The 21,070-nt window shown below is 61.8% G+C and overlaps 1 protein-coding gene across 11 annotated transcripts in view; it reads right to left on the minus strand.

The window, feature by feature from the left end:
- The window catches only part of RBFOX3 (RNA binding fox-1 homolog 3), a 499,416-nt gene that overhangs the window by 7,617 nt on the left and 470,729 nt on the right, over positions 1 to 21,070 (minus strand). For 9 of the 11 annotated variants that reach the window (XM_059998381.1, XM_059998376.1, XM_059998372.1 and 6 more), the window contains 7 exons: positions 15,685 to 15,939; positions 8,449 to 8,586; positions 6,409 to 6,462; positions 5,497 to 5,589; positions 3,841 to 3,901; positions 526 to 579; positions 93 to 225 (listed from right to left, as the gene is read on the minus strand). In XM_059998381.1, the coding sequence (XP_059854364.1) occupies positions 93 to 225; positions 526 to 579; positions 3,841 to 3,901; positions 5,497 to 5,589; positions 6,409 to 6,462; positions 8,449 to 8,586; positions 15,685 to 15,906 (755 nt within the window). In that variant the 5' untranslated portion in view covers positions 15,907 to 15,939. The remainder of the gene's footprint in view (positions 1 to 92; positions 226 to 525; positions 580 to 3,840; positions 3,902 to 5,496; positions 5,590 to 6,408; positions 6,463 to 8,448; positions 8,587 to 15,684; positions 15,940 to 21,070) is intronic. The other 2 variants (XM_059998379.1, XM_059998383.1) reach the window with 1 other exon arrangement.

The raw sequence follows: 21,070 nt of genomic DNA on the forward strand, positions 1-21,070 counted from the left end.
CTGCCTAGCCCCTCTGGCTGCACCACGCCCCCCTCCCCACGCTCCCGGGGCCGTTCTCCAAGCCTCCCTCCCTGTGCGCCCCAGGTACTCACGCTCCGTAAGTCGGGATGGGGGGCGGGGGCGGCGCAGCCCGAAACGTATTGTACACAGCCCGGCCCCGGCCCCGTAGGTGCGCGCCCCTGTAGGCAACAGCTGTGCCGGTTGTGGGGTAGGGGAACCCCGTCACTGCAGGAAAGGGCGTCGGAGAGGAGACAGTGTGAGAGGGAAGGCTAAGGGAAGGAGGGGAGGCAGGAGGGGAGGCAGGAGGGCTGGGGCCTGACCACGGCCGCATCGGGCCACACATCCCGCCTGGCCACTCCCACATGGCCACGCCCCACCACGCCTCGGCCTGGCCACGCCCACCCGAAAAACGTCCCCGCCTAGCCACGCCCCTGGCCACGTCCTCCCACCCAGGACGACTGGCCAATGACCGCCCAATACCCGGCCAGGCCCGCCCCAGCCCCGCGCCGCAGCTCCAGCCTTTACCCGCATAGAATTCAGGTCCATAGACTGCCCCTACCACCGGGTTTAGCTTCCAGCCTGGAAGAGAAGCAAAGAAACCCAATCACTGTCTTCCCCATTGTCTCCCCACCTCACACTATGCTTGGGAACCCCAAGGACTCCAGGATGAGCCCCACTGGGACATTCCGAGGCCGTGGCCACTGCAGAGGACGGGCGGGACCCCTCCGTCTGCAGTCAGGGTAGATGGATTAGGCGGGAACACAGTCCCTGGGCCCCTCTTGGGATGCTGCAGCCTCACTGGCTGAGTGCTTTCTGCTCCCTGACAGAGACCCAGTCACTGCTGACGATCCTCCCGGTGTCTTGATTCTTTTCGCATTTCGGCCTTCCCCAGCCTGCCCCAGGCCCTCCCTGTCCTGGGGCACTGGCCCCAGCAGCTTGGGGTCTGCAGTGTCTGCAGGAGAGCACGAGGAGGGAAAGTGGAACGCGTTATTATGCAACGTCTGTAGGCCCCCAGCTGGGATGGGGGCTGCTGGTGGCCTGGGTACGTTAGTGCCTGACGGCCCAATCTCATGGGAGCTGTCTCATGTGGGCACCTGGCTGCCTTCCAGGACGGTCAGAGGCTGCCGTAAAGGAGCTTGGCCTCAGCCACGGCGACCTCCTTCACCTCCTGCCCATCTCTGTCCTGGGTCGGGGCTCCCGAGGGGCTCCCCTTCTCAGTGCTGAGTCCTGCTTTTGCTATCCTCTGTCTGTTTTCCCCCAAAGCAGCCGGTGGGAGGGCTGCCGGGGGAGGAGGTGGGGAAGAGGGGCCTTGGGATTAGGGATAATGAGAAGGACAGCTAGCATCCTCTGACCACTTTACCATATACCACACTGTCCTAGACCCATCCGACGAGGAAGGTGTCACGGCCTCCCATCTTACAGATGAGCAAATGGAGGCTCAGGGAGGCGTGGCAGCCTTGAATCACAGGGCTGGAGAGTGGCAGAGCCAGACAAGCTGTGGGATGCCAGGCCCACGTTCCTGGCCACTCCCTGGCCCCCAGCCTCTCCCGCTCTGCAGGTGGGCAGCTGGTCATCCTCTCCCACCAGAGACCCAGGCGCACGGGTGAAGGCCTGCTCCCACCTGAGGCTCTGGGGGTAGAAACCAGCCAGTTGAGCCTGTACCAGCTCCAGGTGGTCAGGAAGTGAGGGTGGGGTCAGCTCACGTGACCAGGCCCAGCCCCTGGCCCCTCAGCTTATCAGGGTCTTATCTTTGCAGCACACCCCCAGCCCAGCTCCATGTCTCAAGTCCAGATTTTAACAGCCCCACTGCTGGGCTGGCCGGGAGGTGTCCAGGACAGAGTTTCTGGGGCCTTGTTCCTCCTGGGGGCCCGTTCTCCACACTCTCCATGAGACTGTGGGTCGCCTTCCATCCCTGGTCCACCATCACATGACCAGCACAGATGTTTGCATCTGAACGTTGCTGCTAGGCCTCTGGAATCTTCTATAAATACCAGGTCAGGAGGGAAGAAACGCTTCATCTTCTGGGATGACCTCCAGTCCCAAGAACTGAGTCTTCTTAGTAGAAATCCACGATGGAGCAGAGTCCTGAGCCCGTGACCCAAGCCCACCTCCCTTAGGTCCCATCTGGCAGCTCTCCTGCGTGCAGTCAGAGAGGCTGTACTTCTGCTTCGGATGGCCCTGGCCCCTCCCTCTGCCAATTCTGGAGTCCTGGGTGCCTCCACCTGTCGCTCTGGCCCCAATTCACTGTCTGGGACCCCAGATGACAGAGGCAGTCGGAGACCCACCTGGGTGGATCCTTTGTTTCTTCAGCAAATAGTAACACCTGGTCAAACCTTGCGAGTCTATTTCCTGCAGTGGAAATTTCTGCCCCTCTGACCGACTGATGAATTGAGTCCTCTGAAGTGTTAAGCAGAGTGAAGCCTCAGTCAACAGAGCCCATGAGCTGGGCTTCACTGCCACCTGCAGGGAACCCAGGGCTGGCCCACTGCAGCCCTTGTCACTCTTGCCCAGGCCAACTAAGATGTTTAAATGAAACCATGTTTGCCACCGAAGTGGGCAGAGGTTTCTCCCTCTCTCCACTCCCCGTCGCTCAACCGGCCTTGGTTCTGTGCCCATTCCGAGCCAAGGGTGCACTTGTTCAGGGATGGATTCTCTTCTGAATCCCATGTCCCTCCACATCCTCAGGTCTGCCCAGAAAGCAGGGGTGTGTGGCTCTCGGGAGAGGCTGCGCAGCCCCCTGGATCACCCTGGGCCTGTAAAAACGTCTACCGCTTTCCTTCCTGTGCTGAGCACCAGGTCACTGAAATCATACACAGCATGTGCTCAGGACAGGCGCGAAGCCGGGGAGCCCCCAGATTTTTAGAAAGAATTTGAGCTTTGCTAGTCCTCAAAAAAGCAGGATGGGAGCGACAAGAATCTCATCTAAATGGGGTCTGGCCAGTGCCCCAGCCCTGCCCCAGGAGGGAAGACTGGGGGGCCCAGCTGGCGAGTCAGGCGGCAGATCCGCCCACTGTCCTGCCCTAGGTTTTCCATGCTGGCCGGTCCCCTGACTCCATGTATATCTGATCAGACCAGGACAAGAGAGTCTGGGGGTGGCTCAGTCCACTCTTCCCTGCTAGTGGGGGTGGGAAGCAAAGCCCATGTCCTGCCAGGAGACTCGTCCCGGTGGAGCAGGGCTGCTGCTCCCTGGCTAGAGGAGCAAAGTCAAAAAGGCCCCAAAGAGTTCCCAGCTACACTCAAACCAGTCCCCGCACCAGTCCTTGCCTGGTGGAGTTAAGTCACCCAGAGGCTGAGAGCCGTCCCTCCACGCCTCCCTGCAGCCAGCATTTAGCATCAGCTGTTTTGTTTCAAAGAAGACTGGCCGCATCTGCTTACAGTCGGGTCCAGGTGCACGCGGGGACACTGCTCAGCTGACGCACACTATGGCCAGCGGGGCCTCAACCTTTCCGTGTTTCCAAGGCCCAGGGGTGGGCGGTGGGGGGCTGTCCCTCTAACTGTCATCATACTCATTAAATACTGAGCGCCTCTAGCCTCGACACTTAGAAAATAAGGAACGATCCAGGAAGTGGCCACTCTCCGCCATGCCTGAAGCCTGTCCTCGGCCTCCGGGTACGGCCACGCTCGGGAAAGCACGGGGGTCTCACCAGCTGTGTGGGTGGAGGCGGGTGGCCCCAGCTCTCCTCCTGCTTCGCTGACCCACCCCCTTCTGACCGCGGCAGAGCCGGGACATGAGGGGGCACTCAGCATCCAGGGAGGCTGGCCTCCAGCAGCCTGGGCTCCTCCTGGGCCCTGTCCCCACTGGTGGCCCCTGCTGCCTCCCTGGGGTCTTGGGCCGCTTACCGTTGGTATAGGGGTTGGCAGTCTTCTTGTTGGTCATGACTCGGGCCGTGGCGTTATTGACCTGCCCAGAGAGAGGGAGGGAGAGGCTGAAGGGAACATTAGCCTGTAGGCCACTGGCCGCATGGTCCTGCTCTGAACTTCTCCTCCGTGGCCGCCTCGGAGGGGGCTGGGGGCTGGGGAGGAGGCCCTGGGACGCCCAGGCGAGGCACAGGACCGCCTCCTCTTCTCGCCTGGCCCCCCACCACGGCCTGCCCTCCCCCCGGGCCTCCTCCCTCTGAGTGCTGCCCGCACCTCACCCCCCGGCTGAGAACCTGGGCCATCACTGTTCCCAGCACTGGCTGGTGCCCAGCCTGGCCCAGGCCCCGGGCCCTCAGCTTAAGCATTGCATCCAGTCCCACTGGCTCTTGCCGTTCACAGGACTGTTCCCACAAACCGAGCCCAGCCTCTCTCTGGCAACCCAAGGCCACTGGAGCAGCTGGCTGGTGGACTTTCCCCAAAGTGCTCTCAGCGCAGCTAACAGAATGGCCCCCAAGACTTCTCTGCCGTGGGTGGCTGCTGAGGCCCTCCTGGTTGTGGGCACCAGGATGGTCACCCCTCCCCGTGGGGGCAGCATCCCTTTCCCTTGAGGCCAGCAGAGAGCTTTCTGCGGGGGCGGGGGGCACACGTGCCCGTGGTGGTGGGGCAAAGCCAATGGGGGAGGAGCAGGTAGGTACCAAGGGAGTGGGTCCTACTGTGCAGACATCTAAGGCCGTGGTCAGGCTGCCCAGAGGACTGGGCTGGGCTGTAGGGAGGAGGAGAAAGCAGGGCAGGTGTGGAACTCGAGGGAGGGGTCTGGGCCGTACTGCCTCCCCCCGGTCAGTGTGAGCCCCTGGGGCCTGGGGCCGCAGCCTGGGCTGCCGGATGCTGGGCTGGAGCCCGGCTGAGGTCGGTGCCTCTGGCACTCCTTCTGCTTCTGGAAACCCTCCCTCAGGTCCTTCCACCGCTCTTCCAGTGGCTCCGCACTAGCCGTTGAGCCCTCCCTCCCTGGCCACCCTTGCTGCCCGCCCTGCTCGGGAAGCCCAGCTCCCAGACACCAGAGCCTCAGCACTGAGCAGGGCACACGCAGCCGCCCGGGAAGGGGTGGTGGAGGCGGGCGTGTCGGGGGACCCCTCGCCTTCCCTCCCCTCTGCGCCTCTGGGCTGGATCCCTTTCTAGGCTCTGGCTCGTACTGCTGCCCACCCTCTGGGGGATAAAGGCAAGGGGCAAACTGCAGGATGGGGCAGCATGGGGAGGGGGGACGGGGCAGCTGCCGCTCCTTGGTGAGACTAATGACCTGCTCCCAGCCACGGGCAGGCTGGGCTGGTTGAGGTCCTTGGAGCCGCCAAGCCTCGGAGACGAGACTTCTGGGGCTCCTCCCAGTGTCTGGCTGAGCCCCACAGCTGGGGACCTTTTCCAGGAATGAGAGGGAGGGGGCAGGCTGGGGGGCCCTTGGGTGAGCCTGAGGCCTAGACCCAGAAGGCGTGGCAGGTGGTGGGCTCGGCTCCGATCTCAGCTTGGCCCTGCCATGGGGCCCTGGCCTGGCTCTCTGCATGGCAGCAGCGGGGCTGGGTCGGGGGCCCAGGGTGACCGGAGGCGGCTCTCAAGGGCGTCCCTGCCGCAGCACACTTATCTGAGCACCTCAATTTTCCGTCCCTCTACGATCGTCCCATTCAGCTTCTCCCGGGCTCGGTCAGCATCTGAGCTAGTTTCAAAAGTTACAAACCCAAAACCCTGTGAGCGGAGAAGGACAGACATGGAGAGAAAGACATAGGATGAGAAAAAGGAAAAAAAAGGAGGCGTGGGGAGTGGGGGGGGCAGGGCAATGGGGGGGCGGGGAGAGAGAGAGAGAGAGAGAGAGAGAGGGGTTGAGTCAGGTGAGTTGAAGGAGAGACTCGGGCAGCCCAGAGGTCTGTCCTGGTGCCACTGGCAGGACGCCTGGGAGACGTACGGCCCCGGGGGTGGGGCAGCTGATGGCCTGGCCTGAGCCTGACCTGAGCTGACCGCCTGGCACTTGAAGGGACAGGCCAGAGCTATAAGAGAGATGCTGACCTGACCAGGGGCCAGGACTGTTGCCCTCACCCCACCTGGGGGGCCAAGGCTGGGCTTCTGGACCGAGTGGGGGCAGCCTCACCCATCGTCATCCCAGGAGCCCCAACCGGGGCGGGGGGGTCTTCCCGTCCAGGAGCGGGCACCCTCCCGCCTGCCCCCTGCAGGCCCTCCACCGAGTCTCTGGGCAGCTCCAGGAAGGCTGGTGGCCCCCGGGGGAGCGGCTCGAAGGCTGGGGACCCAGGCCCAGGGGCCGGGGCTCCAAGTGCAGACAGAGAGGTCCTGGCGACTTAGAGAGAAGGAAGCCTCAGCAGCGGCAGCGACAACACAGACAGCGGGGTGGGGAGGGTGGGGCGGGCGGAGGAGCGGGGAGTACAAGCACCCGTGTCGCTCAGGGGTCCTCAGGCTCGGAGCTCTCCGGGAAGCAAACGCGCATTTCACACGTTAGCCTGGCGGGACCTACAGCCGGCGCTGTAATGGTGGCGGCCTCTGGGCGGCACCCACCTTGGAGCCCCGCTCGTTAAAAATGATCTCCACGTCTAAAATTTTTCCGAATTGCTGCAGAGACAGAGATGGGGGTGGGGGAGACAGGAGAGGGTGTGTTAAGACTGCTGGCCCGGCTGGCCTGCTCCCCAGGGGACCCTTGCCCCCTGCCTGTGTCAGGTCCTCTGCCCCCGGCCCTCTCTCCACCTCCTGCAGGGACATGAAGGTGCTCTTGGGTAGCCTGGCGGCGGGGGGGCATCCCTCCCCACCTTCCCGTGCAGAGAGCTTTTCCCGCCAGGACACTGGTCCCATCTGCGGTGTCATCAGCATCCTCTCCTCTCCCTGCTGGGACTTTGACACAAGTTGCTGACAGACAGCCCTAATTCGCACACATGGGTTCTGGGTAAGTCCTTCCCAAAAGGTGGGGTGCTGCCAGGGAGAGAAGCCCCTGGAAGAGAGAAAGTGCTAGGGAGGGACCCTGCACTGCCTGCTGCCTGTGCTGTTTGGGGCTGGGCTGTGTGTGGGGCAGGGTGAAGTGACCCCAGGCCCTTCTGCCTGACCAGGACATACCAGTCAGCTGGGCCCAGACGCTCTGGCTGCCCCCTTCCTGCCCCATCGCTGGCCTGGAACTCCCAAGGGGCAGCCTTGTCTCCCTCACTGGCACGTGAGACCAGGAACCTGTGAACCAGGTCCCCTAAAATCCCAGTTGAGGTCCCGAGGGGCCTGTCCTGAGGTCTCCAGTGCATACAATTGATGTAACATTTGGAGGTGGGTGTCACGTGGGCAGGGAGGGACGTGGAACCAGACAGTGAGGTAATGCCAACCCTGACAAGTACTGGAGGGGGAGGATGGTGCTGCTGTGCTGCAGGGGCGAGTGAACTCATGGGCGTCCTGCAGGGACCATGGGTGCCCCTGGGTGGCCTGTAGGGACTGAGTGTGCTGAGGCCCGTGATGTCGGGACTGGAAGGGCGTCCAAGTGAACTGACCTAATAACATCGTAATACCAGCTGCTCCGAGTGGGGGCTCCGGGCTCAGAGAGCTGGCAGCTGCCCAGGCCCAGGGCCAAGAGCGGGCAGAATTCTCATCTTCCGATGATTCTAAATCCTGCCTGCACCCTACTGGGTCTAACCCCAAATCCAGTGGGGCCTGGCCCCCAGGAAGAGAAGTGGACATCTGGGCCAAGGGCAGGTGTAGGTGCTGAGTCCATCCCAGGAGGGCCACCTCCTGTTTGCCTGACAGATCCCATCTGGGGTGGTGGGTGGCATGAGGGAAGGGCTGGGGTTCAGGGCCCAGAGCCTGCCTGACTTGTGGCAGAAGTGGGGAGTGGGCACAGGGCAGGCAGGGGGAGGAGAGTTTGGGGTGGGAGAGGGAAGAAAGGGAGGGAACACGGGCCAGGCGCATGTGTCCTCTGTGGCCGGGGCTGAACCCTGGCTGCTGCCCCCTCACCTGCCCACGGGGCAGCCCTGGCACCCGGTGGGTGTCAGCACCTGCTAGGTGTTCGAATCAAGTGACAGAATAAAGTCACCACGGGACTTAGGGGCCTCCCTGCAGGATCTTACAGTAACCCTACAACTGGCTGAAATCCTACAGAGCAAAGTCTAGGAACAGACAGGGAGAATCCAGGAACGGAACGCGCACTTGCTTCCCATCGTGTGCTCTCCTGTCACCCCACCCCTGGGGCCTGGAGGATGTCCAGAGAGGTTGAGTGCCTGGGCCCCAGGCACACAGGACAGGCAGGGCTGCTGGGTGTGAGGCCAGGAGGCTGGGCTGCCGCTCTGGGGGCACAGGGGTCCCTGGAGCCCTCATCAGAAGGAGAGGCCAGCGGAGTGATAACCTGACTGGCACTGGCCTGGGCCTGAGGGGCAGGTGGTGGAGGGGCAGCCACGCAGGTGTCTCCACCCAGAGCCTGCATCCCTCCTCCTCCCTCCTACCCCACAGGCTCGGGTCAGAGCAGGGCTGGACCCAGAGGGCAACGGGAGGCAGGAAACCCAGGGGGCCTCTCTGACACCTGGGCTGTGCGCTGAGAGTGGGAGTGCAGATGGAGGGGCCACACACACTCACCCCGAACATTTGCCGCAGGTCGGGGTCCCTGAACCGGAAGGGGATGTTGGAGACGTGTAGCCGCTTGGGCTGCTGCTTCTCTGTGGGGTCGGAGGGATGGAGCGGCTGGCTGTCCGTCTGTGCCGCGTCGTCTGTCTGCTGCGGGAAGAGGACCCGGGCTGGGAGGTGCCCCCTTCAGCTCCCAGCCCACAGCAGGGGACCATCTAAGTGCCAGGTCTTCCCCAGGCCCCTAGGACGTCCCCATCCTGGGACCCGCAGGAGACAGGGCACAGCAGCACCTCAGCCTCAGGTCCCACTTCCAGGTCTTTCCCCGGGCTGTGTCTGCAACACCATCGCAGGGCCAGGCCTCCCTGGCCCAGTGCGTCCTCCCACCATGGCTCGGCCTGTCCTCTGAGGTCTGACGTCAGCGGTCCCTTGGCTATCACGGTCTTTGAGGTCATGAGTGCACTGCTTCCCTGACGGCCCGAGTTCTGGGACCATGGGCGCCATTTGGGGTTCCAGCTCAATGAGAAAGTGGAGAAGTTTCAGAAGCCACCGCGACACACATATCCGTGGCGGTGCTGCCCCACAGGGAGGACCCCCGGGGCTGCCTGCCTCTTCTTCTAACCCTGCTCTGGGGCTCTGAATCTTCCAAGGCTTAGGGGTGGCCACGTCCAGTGCTTCAGAGCTGGTCCTCATTTTGGAGCTAAATGTTGGTCAACAGAGGGACTCTGAAAGACTTGGGTCTCAGGGAACAAAGCTGCCACAAAGCAAGGACCCCCCCTCCCACCAGCTCCCCGAGAGGCCAAGGCCGTGAAGAGGCCCCGAGGCGGTGCAGGGCAACAAGCAGCAAGCAGGTTGGGCTGGTGGTGTGCATGTGAGGTTCCTCCCTGGGGACTTCAACAGGGACGGGCCATCAGCTCACAGCCAGGCTGCCCTTCAGCCTGGTTGGTCCCTGCTGAATCCCCAGAGCCAAAGGCAGGCTGGGCGTGGTGAGTGGGGGAGGACTGACCGAGGGGCCTGGTTGGCTCATCGTGACCCAGGGGCTGGACCCATAGCCTTCTGCGGGCTGCTCAGCGTTAGTACCCAGGATCAGAGCCGGTGACGGATGGGGTGGGTGGACAGACGCCGGCTCCCTCCCGTGGGGCTCCTCTGCCCCCTCGTGCCTCTGTCCCTTGTGGGCATAACGGGCCAAGAAACACCTTTTATTGCTTCTTTCCTTTTCCTGTCTGAAGTCCCGGCTCTCCTCCCGGGTCTTTTGGGATCACCAGCCCAATACACTGCTTGAATTTGAACCTTTGTCTGGGGGTCTGCTTCTGGGACAGGACTCCAGACGACGGACGGCCTGGGGGCCTACAGAGAGTGAAGCGGGGAGGGCAGGGTCCTCGAGGCCTGGGTTAGACTTTGCACAAATGGAAGTCCCAGTGGCTGTGGTCTCCCACGTGGCTGGAGGAGCAGAGACAGCTGGCCGGCGGCGGGAGGCTGGGCCGCGGAGACACAGCTGAGAGGAGAGGTGCCGGAGAGCACTTTCCACAGGTCCCCGGGAACTGCCCGTTTGCTTCTGGTGGGTTCTGTCCACCGGAGGAGTGCTGACCAGTACCACAAGCTTCCTGGAGCCAGAACAGTGAGCAGGGCGAGGTCACTGTGACCGAGGCCTCGTGCTGTGGCTGAGGAATGGACCCCGAGGGGCAGAGCCTCACCAAGGCCAGTGGCTGGAGATGTCTCTGGACTCCTGAGTGCCTGCCCTAGATGGCCACCCTCGTCATCCTTTCTGGAAGGAAAGGGCCGCTCCCCCAACTCCTGCACTCAGTGGATGCCATAGGGCAGGGGAGGGGATGTCACCAGCTCCTGGGCACACTTCCGGGGGTGAACTGGCAGGGGGCCTGGAGGGCTGCAGGGGTGCGGGAGCATCTTGTTCAAAGGCCCCTTAGCCTCAGCTCTGTGTTCCTGTGTTGAGAGGAAGCACAGGGTATCAGAGCCCATTGGTGGGTTGGAAGCTACCATCGTCTCGTGTGCCTGGGGACACGTGTGACCTGGGGCTCAGCAGGTTGGCCATCCCATGCGTGGCAGGCCCAGTTCTGACGAGCGTGTGTTCTCTGAGCCCAAGTGTGGTCCTGCGCCTGTTCCTGGGGGTTTGCCAACAAGTGCCGACCACCCCTGCTCCCAGGAGCCCACCTTTAGCAGGGAGGCGTCTGAGGAGGAAGAGCTGGTGGGGTGGGAGTGAGGTAGCAAGTCTCTGAGAATCCTGATCCGGCCTGTACATGCCTTCATTCCTGATGGGCAACATGAGGCAGCTGCCTCTGGGCTTTTTGGGGACACTTGTGGGCTCCTCCCCCCAAGCCCAGGACCTGGAGTTGCCCGAGAGCTCAGCCCCCTCCCCAGCTGTCCTGCCGTCCTCCCCCCTTGGTCCCACTCTTCCTTGCAGAAAATAAGCTTGTGCGTCACCTTCAGAGGGCCCACCTGTGCCCCCGAATCAAGGCGGAACCCACAGTGCATCTGCTGATTCTTCATAGGTCTGAGCCCCGCCCTCTGGCAGTGGTAAGGGTGGGCCCAGTGCCCCTGTCACCCCCCTCCACCCCGTGCCTCCCACAGACCTGTGCCCTCAGCTGCTCCTGGGTACAGGTGACTAAATGGACTCACCCCAGACTTGGAAAACTAGTGGGAGAGGGGCATGCAATGCTGACTCTGGGCCAGCAGAGGGCAGCGGTCAGCGCAACCTAGTGGCCAGGGCCACAGGAAAGGCCCAGCTTGCGCTCAGAGGAGATGGGGAGCCCTGGGCGGGGCAGGGGTTGGAGCGGGGACACCACGGGAGGGTGCTGACGGAGCTGGGGCATCTGGGGCTGGGCTGGGCTGTCCTTCTGTCCCACCTTGGGCCCTTCCTAATAGCAGAACTGAGCCCACTGTGTGTCTCCAAGATCCAGGGTCCTCCTGCCTCTGCATCCCACCCCAAAGGCTCTTAGGGGAGCAGCTGAGGGTCAGATGGGAGAAATGGGGTGATGGGGGCAGGACACAAGTAAGAAAAGAGCCCCCCTTGCCCCCAAGCGCAGCTGCAGACAGAGGCAGATAAATGGGTTCAATGACTGTGAAATTGTAAGATGTGCAGAGAAACCCCAGAGTGCAACAGCACACTGGCTGCCCCAAGGCGAGATGGAGGCCTTCCCACCATTTATCACAGTGGTCCAGGCAGCCTGCACCGCCTTCCAAGGGACTTTACTTCCTTTTTTTTTTTTTGCGGTACGCGGGCCTCTCACTGCTGTGGCCTCTCCCGTTGCGGAGCACAGGCTCCGGACGCGCAGGCTCAGCGGCCATGGCTCACGGGCCCAGCCGCTCCACGGCATGTGGGATCTTCCCGGACCGGGGCACGAACCCGTGTTCCCTGCATCGGCAGGCGGACTCTCAACCACTGCGCCACCAGGGAAGCCCTTCCTTTTTCTTTTTTGAAGCAATCTTTGCCTTTGATTCTCAAATGCAGGGAAAAGAGAAACAGCGGCAGCAACTCGCCCTTCCCTCCCACAACTGCTCTCGGCCGCTTCGCTTCCGTGTCTTCCCCATCTCTGTGTCACCTTAGTCGTCATGGGTCCCCCTCCACCTTTCAAGGCAGCAGCCAGCCCATCTTGGTGGGACAGCATATGTCCCACCCTCGCACCCTCCGAGGAGCCTGCAGCTCTATTCACCTGGGCCTCCCCAAGCCCAGCACAGGGAGAGGCCAAGAGGGCCCTGGGCAGGGTTCGTTAGGTCTGGCAGGGCCACAGGCAGCAGGCCAGAACCTGGTGGCCGTCACGGCTTGCTGATGCCGCACGGGAGACTCCTGGAAATGCCCTTTCTCTATGGCCCCATCTCTCCTCATCTTTGGTCCTCCAAGACCTCCTGGGCACTCGTGCAGTGACTGTCAGCTGCCTGCCAGACATGGCTCGCCCCTGGTGGGTGGTGAGCCAGCCTTGGAGGAGGCATTCTCCGCCTGTGTCCTCATGCCGTTCACTCATGAAGTCTTCTTCTGAACCTTGAGTGGAGCTGTGTGTCCGCTTTGGACCCCGTGAATGATGCCACGCTCCAGGCCCTCTGCTGGCCGCTGCGCTTGCTGCATTGGTGCTGATGGTGTCGTCTGCTCGCACCACGCCTGCGTGGAGGCGGCACGCGGCTGAGTCTCACCCTGCAGTGGTGCACTCCCACCACGGTCCACCCCTTTTACTTTTCTTAAGCCCCGAGAGCCAAGAGCACAGGGGACCAAAGGCCGCTGCTCCGGGTGGAGTTTCTGCTGCTGCAGCGCTTGCTGGTGGGGGAGGAGAGACAGCCATGGGGCAGGCCGTGTGAGGCCCATGGTGCAAAGGCGAGGTGGCCCCAGAGGAAGATTTGGGAGAAGGGGAGGAGTTTCTGAGAGGAGGTCCCTCTGGCTGTCCCACGATGGAGGGTGGACAAGTGGGTGGGGAGGACACCTGCAGGGGACCCGCATGACCTTGAATGAATGAGTACTCCAGGGAGGTGGTCCCCAACTCGCACCCCTGGGGGGCCCTGCAGGGTAGTGAGGTGGGCCCGCTCCATCAGCAGCCCCAATCACCCAGCTCCCCCTGCTGCCTTTTGACAAAAGAACGTAGATGACACCGTGATGACAAACGGAATCCAGACAGGAGACGGCAGGTCTGGACAAAAGCTGGAGCCCGCACCGCCTGCTGCCCCGCACCTCCTGCTTCTAACGTCAGGCTGCCTGGGGAAGGCCAAGAGGAGAGTCAGAGCAGTGACGGAGGCCTGACACAGGAGGGACATAAGACAGCTGAGAAGCAGGGTTGCGAGTGCCAGGAGTTACTCAAGTGGAAGTGGCTCCTGGAATCTTAGAGCGGGACGGCCGGCGGCCACCCTCCCCAGCTGCTCTCAAGGTGGGAAGCCCCTGCTTGAAGAAACACTCCCAGTCAGAGCACTCACGCCAAAATCTTTGCCGGGCAGCTCTGGGTGTCTTCGAGGTCACCTACTAATCCAGTAACTTTCACCCGTGGGGCCTCCGTCTCCGGATCCCGATGGAAGAGCAGCAGACTCTGACCGCCTTGCAGTACCTGAAGAGCCTCAGGTAAAGAAAGGAAAGTCGAGGCTGCCCGTTCACGGGCTCAGTGGCTCTCTGGCCCAGGCACTTTCCCGGGGAGGCGCTCAGCTGAGCAGGGAGACGCTCATGTCTTAGTTGGCTTCTCTCTGAGACTCCTGGGTCCTCTCCGGGGCCGTGGATTCTCACAGGCACGGAGGTCAACACTGGCCCCCTTCCACTTTATGTCCCTGATTGGTGGGCAGCAACGGCTCCCGCGGGGCAGGGCCGGTCATTTTTCCCGTGTGTCCCCAGTGCTGGCTCAGCACCTGGCACGAGCAGGTCCCCGCAAGTGTCTGCCAAAGGAGGACGACTTTCTTTTTTTTAAATTAATTAATTAATTAATTTTTGGCTGTGTTGGGTCTTCGTTGCTGTGCGCTGGTTTTCTCTAGGTGCGGCGAGCGGGGGCTACTCTTTGTTGCGGTATGAGGGCTTCTCATTGTGGTGGCTTCTCTTGTTGTGGAGCACGGGCTCTAGGCACACGGCCTTCCGTAGTTGTGGCACGTGGGCTCAGTAGTTGTGGCTCGCGGGCTCTAGAGCGCAGGCTCAGTAGTTGTGGCGCACAGGCTTAGTTGCTCCGCGGCATGTGGGATCCTCCCGGACCAGGGCTCAAACCCGTATGCCCTGCGTTGGCAGGCAGATTCTTAACCACTGCGCCACCAGGGAAGCCCCGAAGGGAGACGACTTTGAATTTGGCGTGGTGAGGCTGTGTCAGGGGGTCCAGGAGGCCTCTGTTTGTGCTGTCGAGGCGTTGGAGGGTGTTAGCTGTCGGTCTCGGCACCCTCTGTGTCAGCTGCAAGGCTGACCCTCTTGTCTCCCAGGCTTGCTTCCAGGGCAAACCTCTGGGGGTCAGTATTTGTTCACAAGGAGGTTGTGAGAGGTTTTTCCAGATACACCCCGTCTGCTGTTGTCCCTCAGAAAGAGACCGGTTGGCCGGCCGTGACCTGTTCACAGGGAGCCCCTCTGGCTCCCGTGCTCACCTCTCTTTTCCGAGGTGGAAAAGCTAAACCAGGGAACTATGGTTTGCCTCCCCATTCTAAGGCCCGTGGGTGCTGCCCTTCTCATCCGTGGAACCCTGGGGGTGTCTATGGCAGACACCCTGTACCAGGGACACTGGGATAATGGAAAAGCCTGGTGGCTTTGGTGCTGACTCAGGCTGGGAGGTGCTTCGAGCAGGCAGGAAGGGCACCGGCTGGGGTCTGGTCCAGCCCAGGGGGCAGCTTGGGGGGGCTGTGTCTCCCCAGAGCCTGGATGCTGCTGCTTGCACAGGGAGGGTAGGTGATATCTGGATCCAGGGGAACACCGTGGGAGCCAGGTTGGGTGAGAGGGGGGCACCCATCAGATGGGTGGTGTCACTCCCGGTCAGCACAGGCGTGCTGGCCTCCTGCCAGGCCCCGCTAGCCGGCAATGGGACAGATCAGCAGGGCCAACTGGACGAGCGCAAAGCCCCAGAGCTCGGCGGGGCGTGGGCGCCCGGAGAATGCAGCGGAGGAGGTCAGGGAGGGGATGCGGCAGCCTGGTCTCCAGAGGGGCTACCTTCACAGGGCGCCCACCCCGGTTGGCCAGGGGCGGCGGCCACTCCTGGACGTGACCCTGGCTATCAGGAAATCTCTGAGAAGTGCCCGGCTCAGCACTTTCTCCTTGGGGCTGCATTACAACCACATAATTGAAGCTATCTGATTGGAGGGCAGCCAAGCAGGTAGATTACAAGTGATTAGCAATGATAGGAGTGCCTGCAACCTGAGACAGCCCTGAGGGGCCCTGGGCCTCTCCTTGCTGCCGCCAGCCCCCTCCCTGCCCCCCCCGCCGCCCCCTGCTTGCCCCCGTGATGCCGCTGGGCCGGGCAAGCCCAGGCCACTGGCCTCGCCCATTTCTCTCACTTCCCATTAACAGGTCACTGACCACTGAGGACACGCTCCATCTCCCAGATGAGGTGAGAGTTGGCCTGAAGTTGCCGCTCGGGGAGACCAGGGTTGGGGGGTTAGCTAGAGGCGGTGGGCCTGGCTGCCCCTCCGTGGCACCTGCCCACCAGAAAGATCCTTGGGGTCGGATGGCGATGAGCTTGGAGGCTAGGCGCTCCTTCCTGGGGGCGGGGACCCCTGCTATGGGGCTGCCTCTCTGTACACAGGCCCCCAGGCCCCTTCCCCACCGGCACTCCCCCTGAGGTTCTGAAGTTGGGGGGCCCTTACCGGGACTGTCTGGGCCCCTGCCATGGGCTGTGTGCTGGTCTCACCGCCGGGCTGCTCCGGGTGGGTCTGTGCTGGTGTATACAGGGTCATGCCGTGCTCTGGGGGGACCGGGGTCTGGCCTGAGTAGTCCGGCGTGGGGTGTGGTGGCGGCGGGGCGTACTCGGCGGGGATGCCGTTCTGTGGCGGAGGGGGGTACTGGGCCGGGGGGTAGGGCTGGGCCATCGCTTCAGGCGGAGCCGTGGCGTCCTGATTGCCCTGGGGAAGGAGAGAGCAAGGCTGGTTAGACCTCCGTGTGGCCTGGACACTGCCCCCTTTCACTGCCCCCTCTCCAGAAGGCTCTGTGGTCTCCAACTGTACTTTCAGCAGCATTTTCCATGCCCCCTAGGAGGGGGGCTCCCCCAGCGTGGGGCACCATCTCAGAGCCGGGCTGCAGGGGGAATTCTGGGCAGCCACGTCTGGGGTGAGACACCTCTGTGTTTGAGGCCACTTGTGCGAACTCGTCAGGCCTGAGTACACTGAAGATTTTTTTTGTTTTTAATCCACCTAATTAAAAAAAATTAAATATTTTGAGATAACTGTAGACACAACAGTTGTAAGAAATATCTCAGCATGATCCCGTGTACCCTCTACCCAGTGTTCCCCAGTGGTGACATCTTGTGAAACCTTCCCCACCAGGAGAGTGACATGGGTCCAGTCAAGATACAAAACATCCCAGCAGCACCAGAAGCCCTCCTGTGGCCCTTGATAGCCACACCCTCTCCCTCCCGCCTTAGAAAGGCTTTTAAGCCTTGGTTTTCTCATCAGTAAAGCAGGAGTGACGAAAACGATTCACAGCCTGCAGGGAAGAGGATTGGAGTTGATTGTGCAGACATGGAGCCTGGTACAGCTCGGCCGCACGGTGGCCACCGGGTGAGGTGCTATCGGGGGGCAAGTAGGGTCCCCGCCTCTGTCTTGAGGATCCCGGAGATGCCCCAAAGATCCCTCCCACCCTCTTGAAGGCCTGCTGCCCCAGGAGGGAAAGTGCTCCCTCGACGCTGATCCCAGCCATGCGGGGGCTCTTAGAAGCCCTGACCCTTAGCAGGGCCTGGAAACAGCCCAGGGCAGCGGTTCTCCAAATGGGGTGCCAGGACCGGCAGCAACAGCACCACCTGGAAGCAGGTAGCAAGGCAGACTCTTGGCCCCGCCCCAGACCTCCTGCACTCTGGGGGCTTGTGAGAACCACTGACGTCAGGCATAGAGAGCAGCCCTGGTAGCAGGTCCCTCAGCCCCAGAGAAGCCACTGGGGTCCTTCGTGATGCCAGGGGAGGTAGGGGTGGAGCAGGGTTCCGGCTGTCCCTTGCTGTGGACACACACTGGGGAGCAGAGGAGGTGGCCCCTGGCCTTCTGAGGGTGTCTCCAGGGAAGAGGGTTCCTCACCACCTGGAAGGACAGGGGCCACCTCTCACTGGAGTAGCCTCCCAGCGTGGAAGGACCCTTGCACACACAGGGACGGCTGACCCTTGTGACTGCTTTCCCGATGCCCTGGGACCTCACGTGTGCTCCCGCGCTCCCCCATCAACCTCTGCGTGTTTTTTTTTTTTTTTTTTTTTGCGGTACATGGGCCTCTCACTGTTGCGGCCTCTCCCGTCGCGGCGCACAGGCTCCGGACGCGCAGGCTCAGCGGCCATGGCTCACGGGCCCAGCCGCTCCGCGGCATGTGGGATCTTCCCGGACCAGGGCACGAACCCGTGTCCCCTGCATCGGCAGGCGGACTCTCAACCACTGCGCCACCAGGGAAGCCCTCCTCTGCGTGTTCTGACCTCAGTTTTAGCGTCTGTCTCCTTGTCCATCTCCCCCGCGAGACAGATGCTTCTTCCAGTGAGCGGGCTGGCTTGCTCGACGCTGCGCCTTCAATTGGTGACAATTTATTCACCCGAAACTGTTTAGTGGGCAGCTGGGGGTGCCAGGCCTGTGGCTCCGGTGGGGACCCGGGTGGGCAGCCCCTGCCCTGGTGGCGTCTGCTATCCATTGGGGAGTAAATCCAACTACCCAGATGTTGAATCAGTTGTTAGGGTGGGGGGTGGCCTGAGCGCCATGGAGACTGAGCGCAAGGCCTGGTGTTCTGCCTTCAGGCTGGAGCCCTGCCCCTCCACTGTCTGCCTGCTCACCTCCCTTCTAGCCGGAGGCCTGAGGCCCCCAACTCTCTGCCTGGGGCCCAGCCCTGCCCTGCTCCCCAGGCCCCAGTGCCAGCCTTCACTGCCTTGCAGCTGACACCCCTCACTCCTGGGGTGACCCGACGCCTGATGAGAAGTCCCGTCCTCTACGTCCTCCTTGGTGAAGCCCCCAGGTCCCTCCCCTCTCTCTGCAGAAACTGGGGCAGAGATCACGCCCCTTACGAGTGGAGGGAAACACGCGTGTACACACATGCACACACTCACAAGGGCCCGTTCCTTGCTGGAAGGTCCCGCCTCATTGATCCCAAGTAGCCGAAAAGCCCCATTACCCAGTCGGCCAACGTGCTGGCAACGTCCCCGGCTCCCGGCCCGAGGGAGAAGGAAGGGGTGGGCTCAGGATGAGGGAGGAGGGGGCCAGCAAGGCGGGAGGGAGGCTGGCAGAGGTCGAGCAGCCAGGCTCCAGGACGGCGAGGGCAAGGGGCCGAGGGGAGTGGGGGGCGGAGAGCCAGGCGAGGAGTGTGGACAGGCCAGGGTGAGGGAGAGGGTGCTGTCAGCAGCCTCCGGATATCAATTAACTGATAAATATTTGATTAGAACCTTCACTAACTTACATCTTCCCAGGGCCCCCTCTTCCCCACCTCCTCCAAGGCTCCAGGAAAGGGGGGCTCCTCTCCCGTCTGCTTCCTTACCACCCCACCCATAGCTCTCCCCAGTGCACTCTTCCCCGGGTCCCGTGCTGGCAGAGGGGCAGCCGCTGATCACTCCCACTGCGTGGTTCCTGGGCAGGAGCCCGGAGCCCAGACTGTCAGGGGAAGCTTCGACCCAGTGGGAATGCTGGGAGGTGTGTTTGGAGTCCTGAGTGCCAGGGTCTGGAGGGGTCTGGGGTGGGCAGGAAGCAGCTATGGGACAGGGACATCGAGGGACATCTGCAACATAATAAAGTCAGTACATCTGAGCACTTGGTGCTCCCTGCTCTGCGGACGTGAACTCATCGAACTCCCTCCAACCTACAAGGTAGACGCCACCTCCCCATTTCACAGCTAATAAAGCTGAGGTACGGGGCGAAGTGACTTGCCAGTAGCCACCGGCTCCCAAACCTGGCCCTCTGCTCCTCGTGCGGGGGGCGGGGGGGACTGGAGGGAGGTGAGATTCCACAGCCTAGTGACAGTCTAGATGCGCAAAAGCACAGGGAGGGCTCCAATCCCCCATCTTGGCCACCGAGTGGCCCCAGGTCACCGTTTATCCTCTCTGCAGTGGTCATCTCTGGCGTGATTCGGTGGGTCCTGGGCAATTCTCGACACCCCCGCCCTGGGTGTCCTCCACGCCCACGCATGGTGGCTGTCGTCCACGAGTGGCCTTCACCCTGGCTGCACACGCATGGCTGGACCCCATCAAAGGGCAGCCCAACTTTACGACCAAACTTTCCCATGAGGCTCTGAAGTGTAGCCTGGGCTGAGAGCCGCCAGACCAGGCTAGGATGGAAAAGCAGTGAGTAATCAGGTTCATCCTGAGAGGCTGTCTAGCTGCCTGGCACACAGAGGGTTGCAACGGTGTTTGTCACTTTCCTTTTCTTCCTTCTTCCCTGGTCTGTTGGGGCCACAATGAGGGAGGGGTTGAGCTTGGCGGCATGAGCTGAGCAGAGTCCCCCTGCCAGGCCATGGGGCTCATCTCAGATAGCCTCATGGTTTCAGATGATCTCAGAGCAGCTTGTGAACTTGTTTGGCTCCCCGGGGGTTCATGAACTCCCAGAGAATGGGGGCCACTCACTCACCCTCCATCCCCACATCCCTGTACCTCCATCCCCACAGCCCTGTACTCAGCACAACACTGCTGTACTCGGAAGAGTTTCAGTGCACACTGGATGGGTGGATGAATGGAATGATGGATGGGCAGAGGGGTGGATGGGTGGATAGATGGATGGATAAAAAGATGGATGGAAAGACAGATGGAGAGTGAATTGATGAAAGGTGAATGGATGAGTCGATGGACAGACGGGTTAAAGCTTAAAGACTATGGTCAGGTCACGTATCCCCACTCCCTCTGCAAATCTGTTCCTCTCTCCTGTCATCACATTGGCCTGGCAAACCAGTAAGATCACCTCTGCCCACTCCACTCCGTGGCCCACAACTGGAGAAAAGCACCAAATCACCCTGATTTCCTTAGATCACTTCCCTCTGCCGGCCACTGCCCCTCACTCTCAATGGCCATTTCACTCTCCCTCCTCAACCCTCCAACTGTGCTCCACTAGCCTCACCCTCAGTGATGACCATGCTGCTTATTTCCCGCGGCAAATGGAAGACAACGTCCATGCTCCCCTGCTCACCTCCCTGCCTGTGGTCCTACCCTCGGCCTTCCCTCCCGTCCCCGCTCCTGTCTGTGACCAGTCGCTTCAGTGCACACTGCTGTCCAGTCCTTGTCACCCGCATGTGCTCACAGCTCTGGCAAGTTGTCTACTCTCTGCCATGATAGGAAAAGAAAACCCTCCTCGACCACACGGCTCTGTCAGCTACAAAGCCCGTGCACTGCTTCCCTACAGAGCCAAGTCTCTTGAATGAGCTGCCTAGACCTGCAGCTGCAACTCCTTTCTTCCCGTTCCCTCGTAATCCCACCCCAAGCCGGTTCTCCCTGGCACCATCCTCTGAAACTACCTTGGGCAAGGTTCCCACCTCTGCCACCTGACAACCTAATGGTCAGCTCGCGGTACTTATCCAGCCTGACCCCTCGGCTGCGCTGAATGCGCCGACTCCTAGTCTCTCTCCAGACGCGCTCTCTTTTCTTGGTCCTTACTCACCACTCTCTTTATTGCCCTGGAGGAGTTTCTGGCCCAGCGGGAACTGACCGCTCTAAGCCGACAGTGATGGTGGCTGGAAGGCAGTAAGTTCTAGAGAGATCAAAGTTTTTTCATCTGGCAAAGGGGAACTGAGGGCAACGGACACAGAGGGTGGACCGATTCGGGAGGAAGGAAGATGTCGGGGGAGGCTGTGTGGCTGGCCATGAGGGTGAGGCTAGGGCTCTGTCCTCTGGCTTCCGGAGCAGTGGAGTGAGTCTGGGGTATTTATTCCCCTGCTCTCTCCCTGGGAGGCCATCTCTGTCCTAGACCAAGGGGGACCTAGACGCCCCTCTCGAGGGGCTGCTCCAGGATCCTCCCTCCTTCTCAGTCTCAGTTGCTGCTTCCTCCTCTGACCGTTAGGCCTGGGGTGGTAACAGGTCTGTCACCACCAGCTCTGCGCTGT

The sequence above is a fragment of the Delphinus delphis genome, chromosome 19, assembly GCF_949987515.2.
Source record: "Delphinus delphis chromosome 19, mDelDel1.2, whole genome shotgun sequence".
NCBI classification, from domain to species: domain Eukaryota; kingdom Metazoa; phylum Chordata; class Mammalia; order Artiodactyla; family Delphinidae; genus Delphinus; species Delphinus delphis.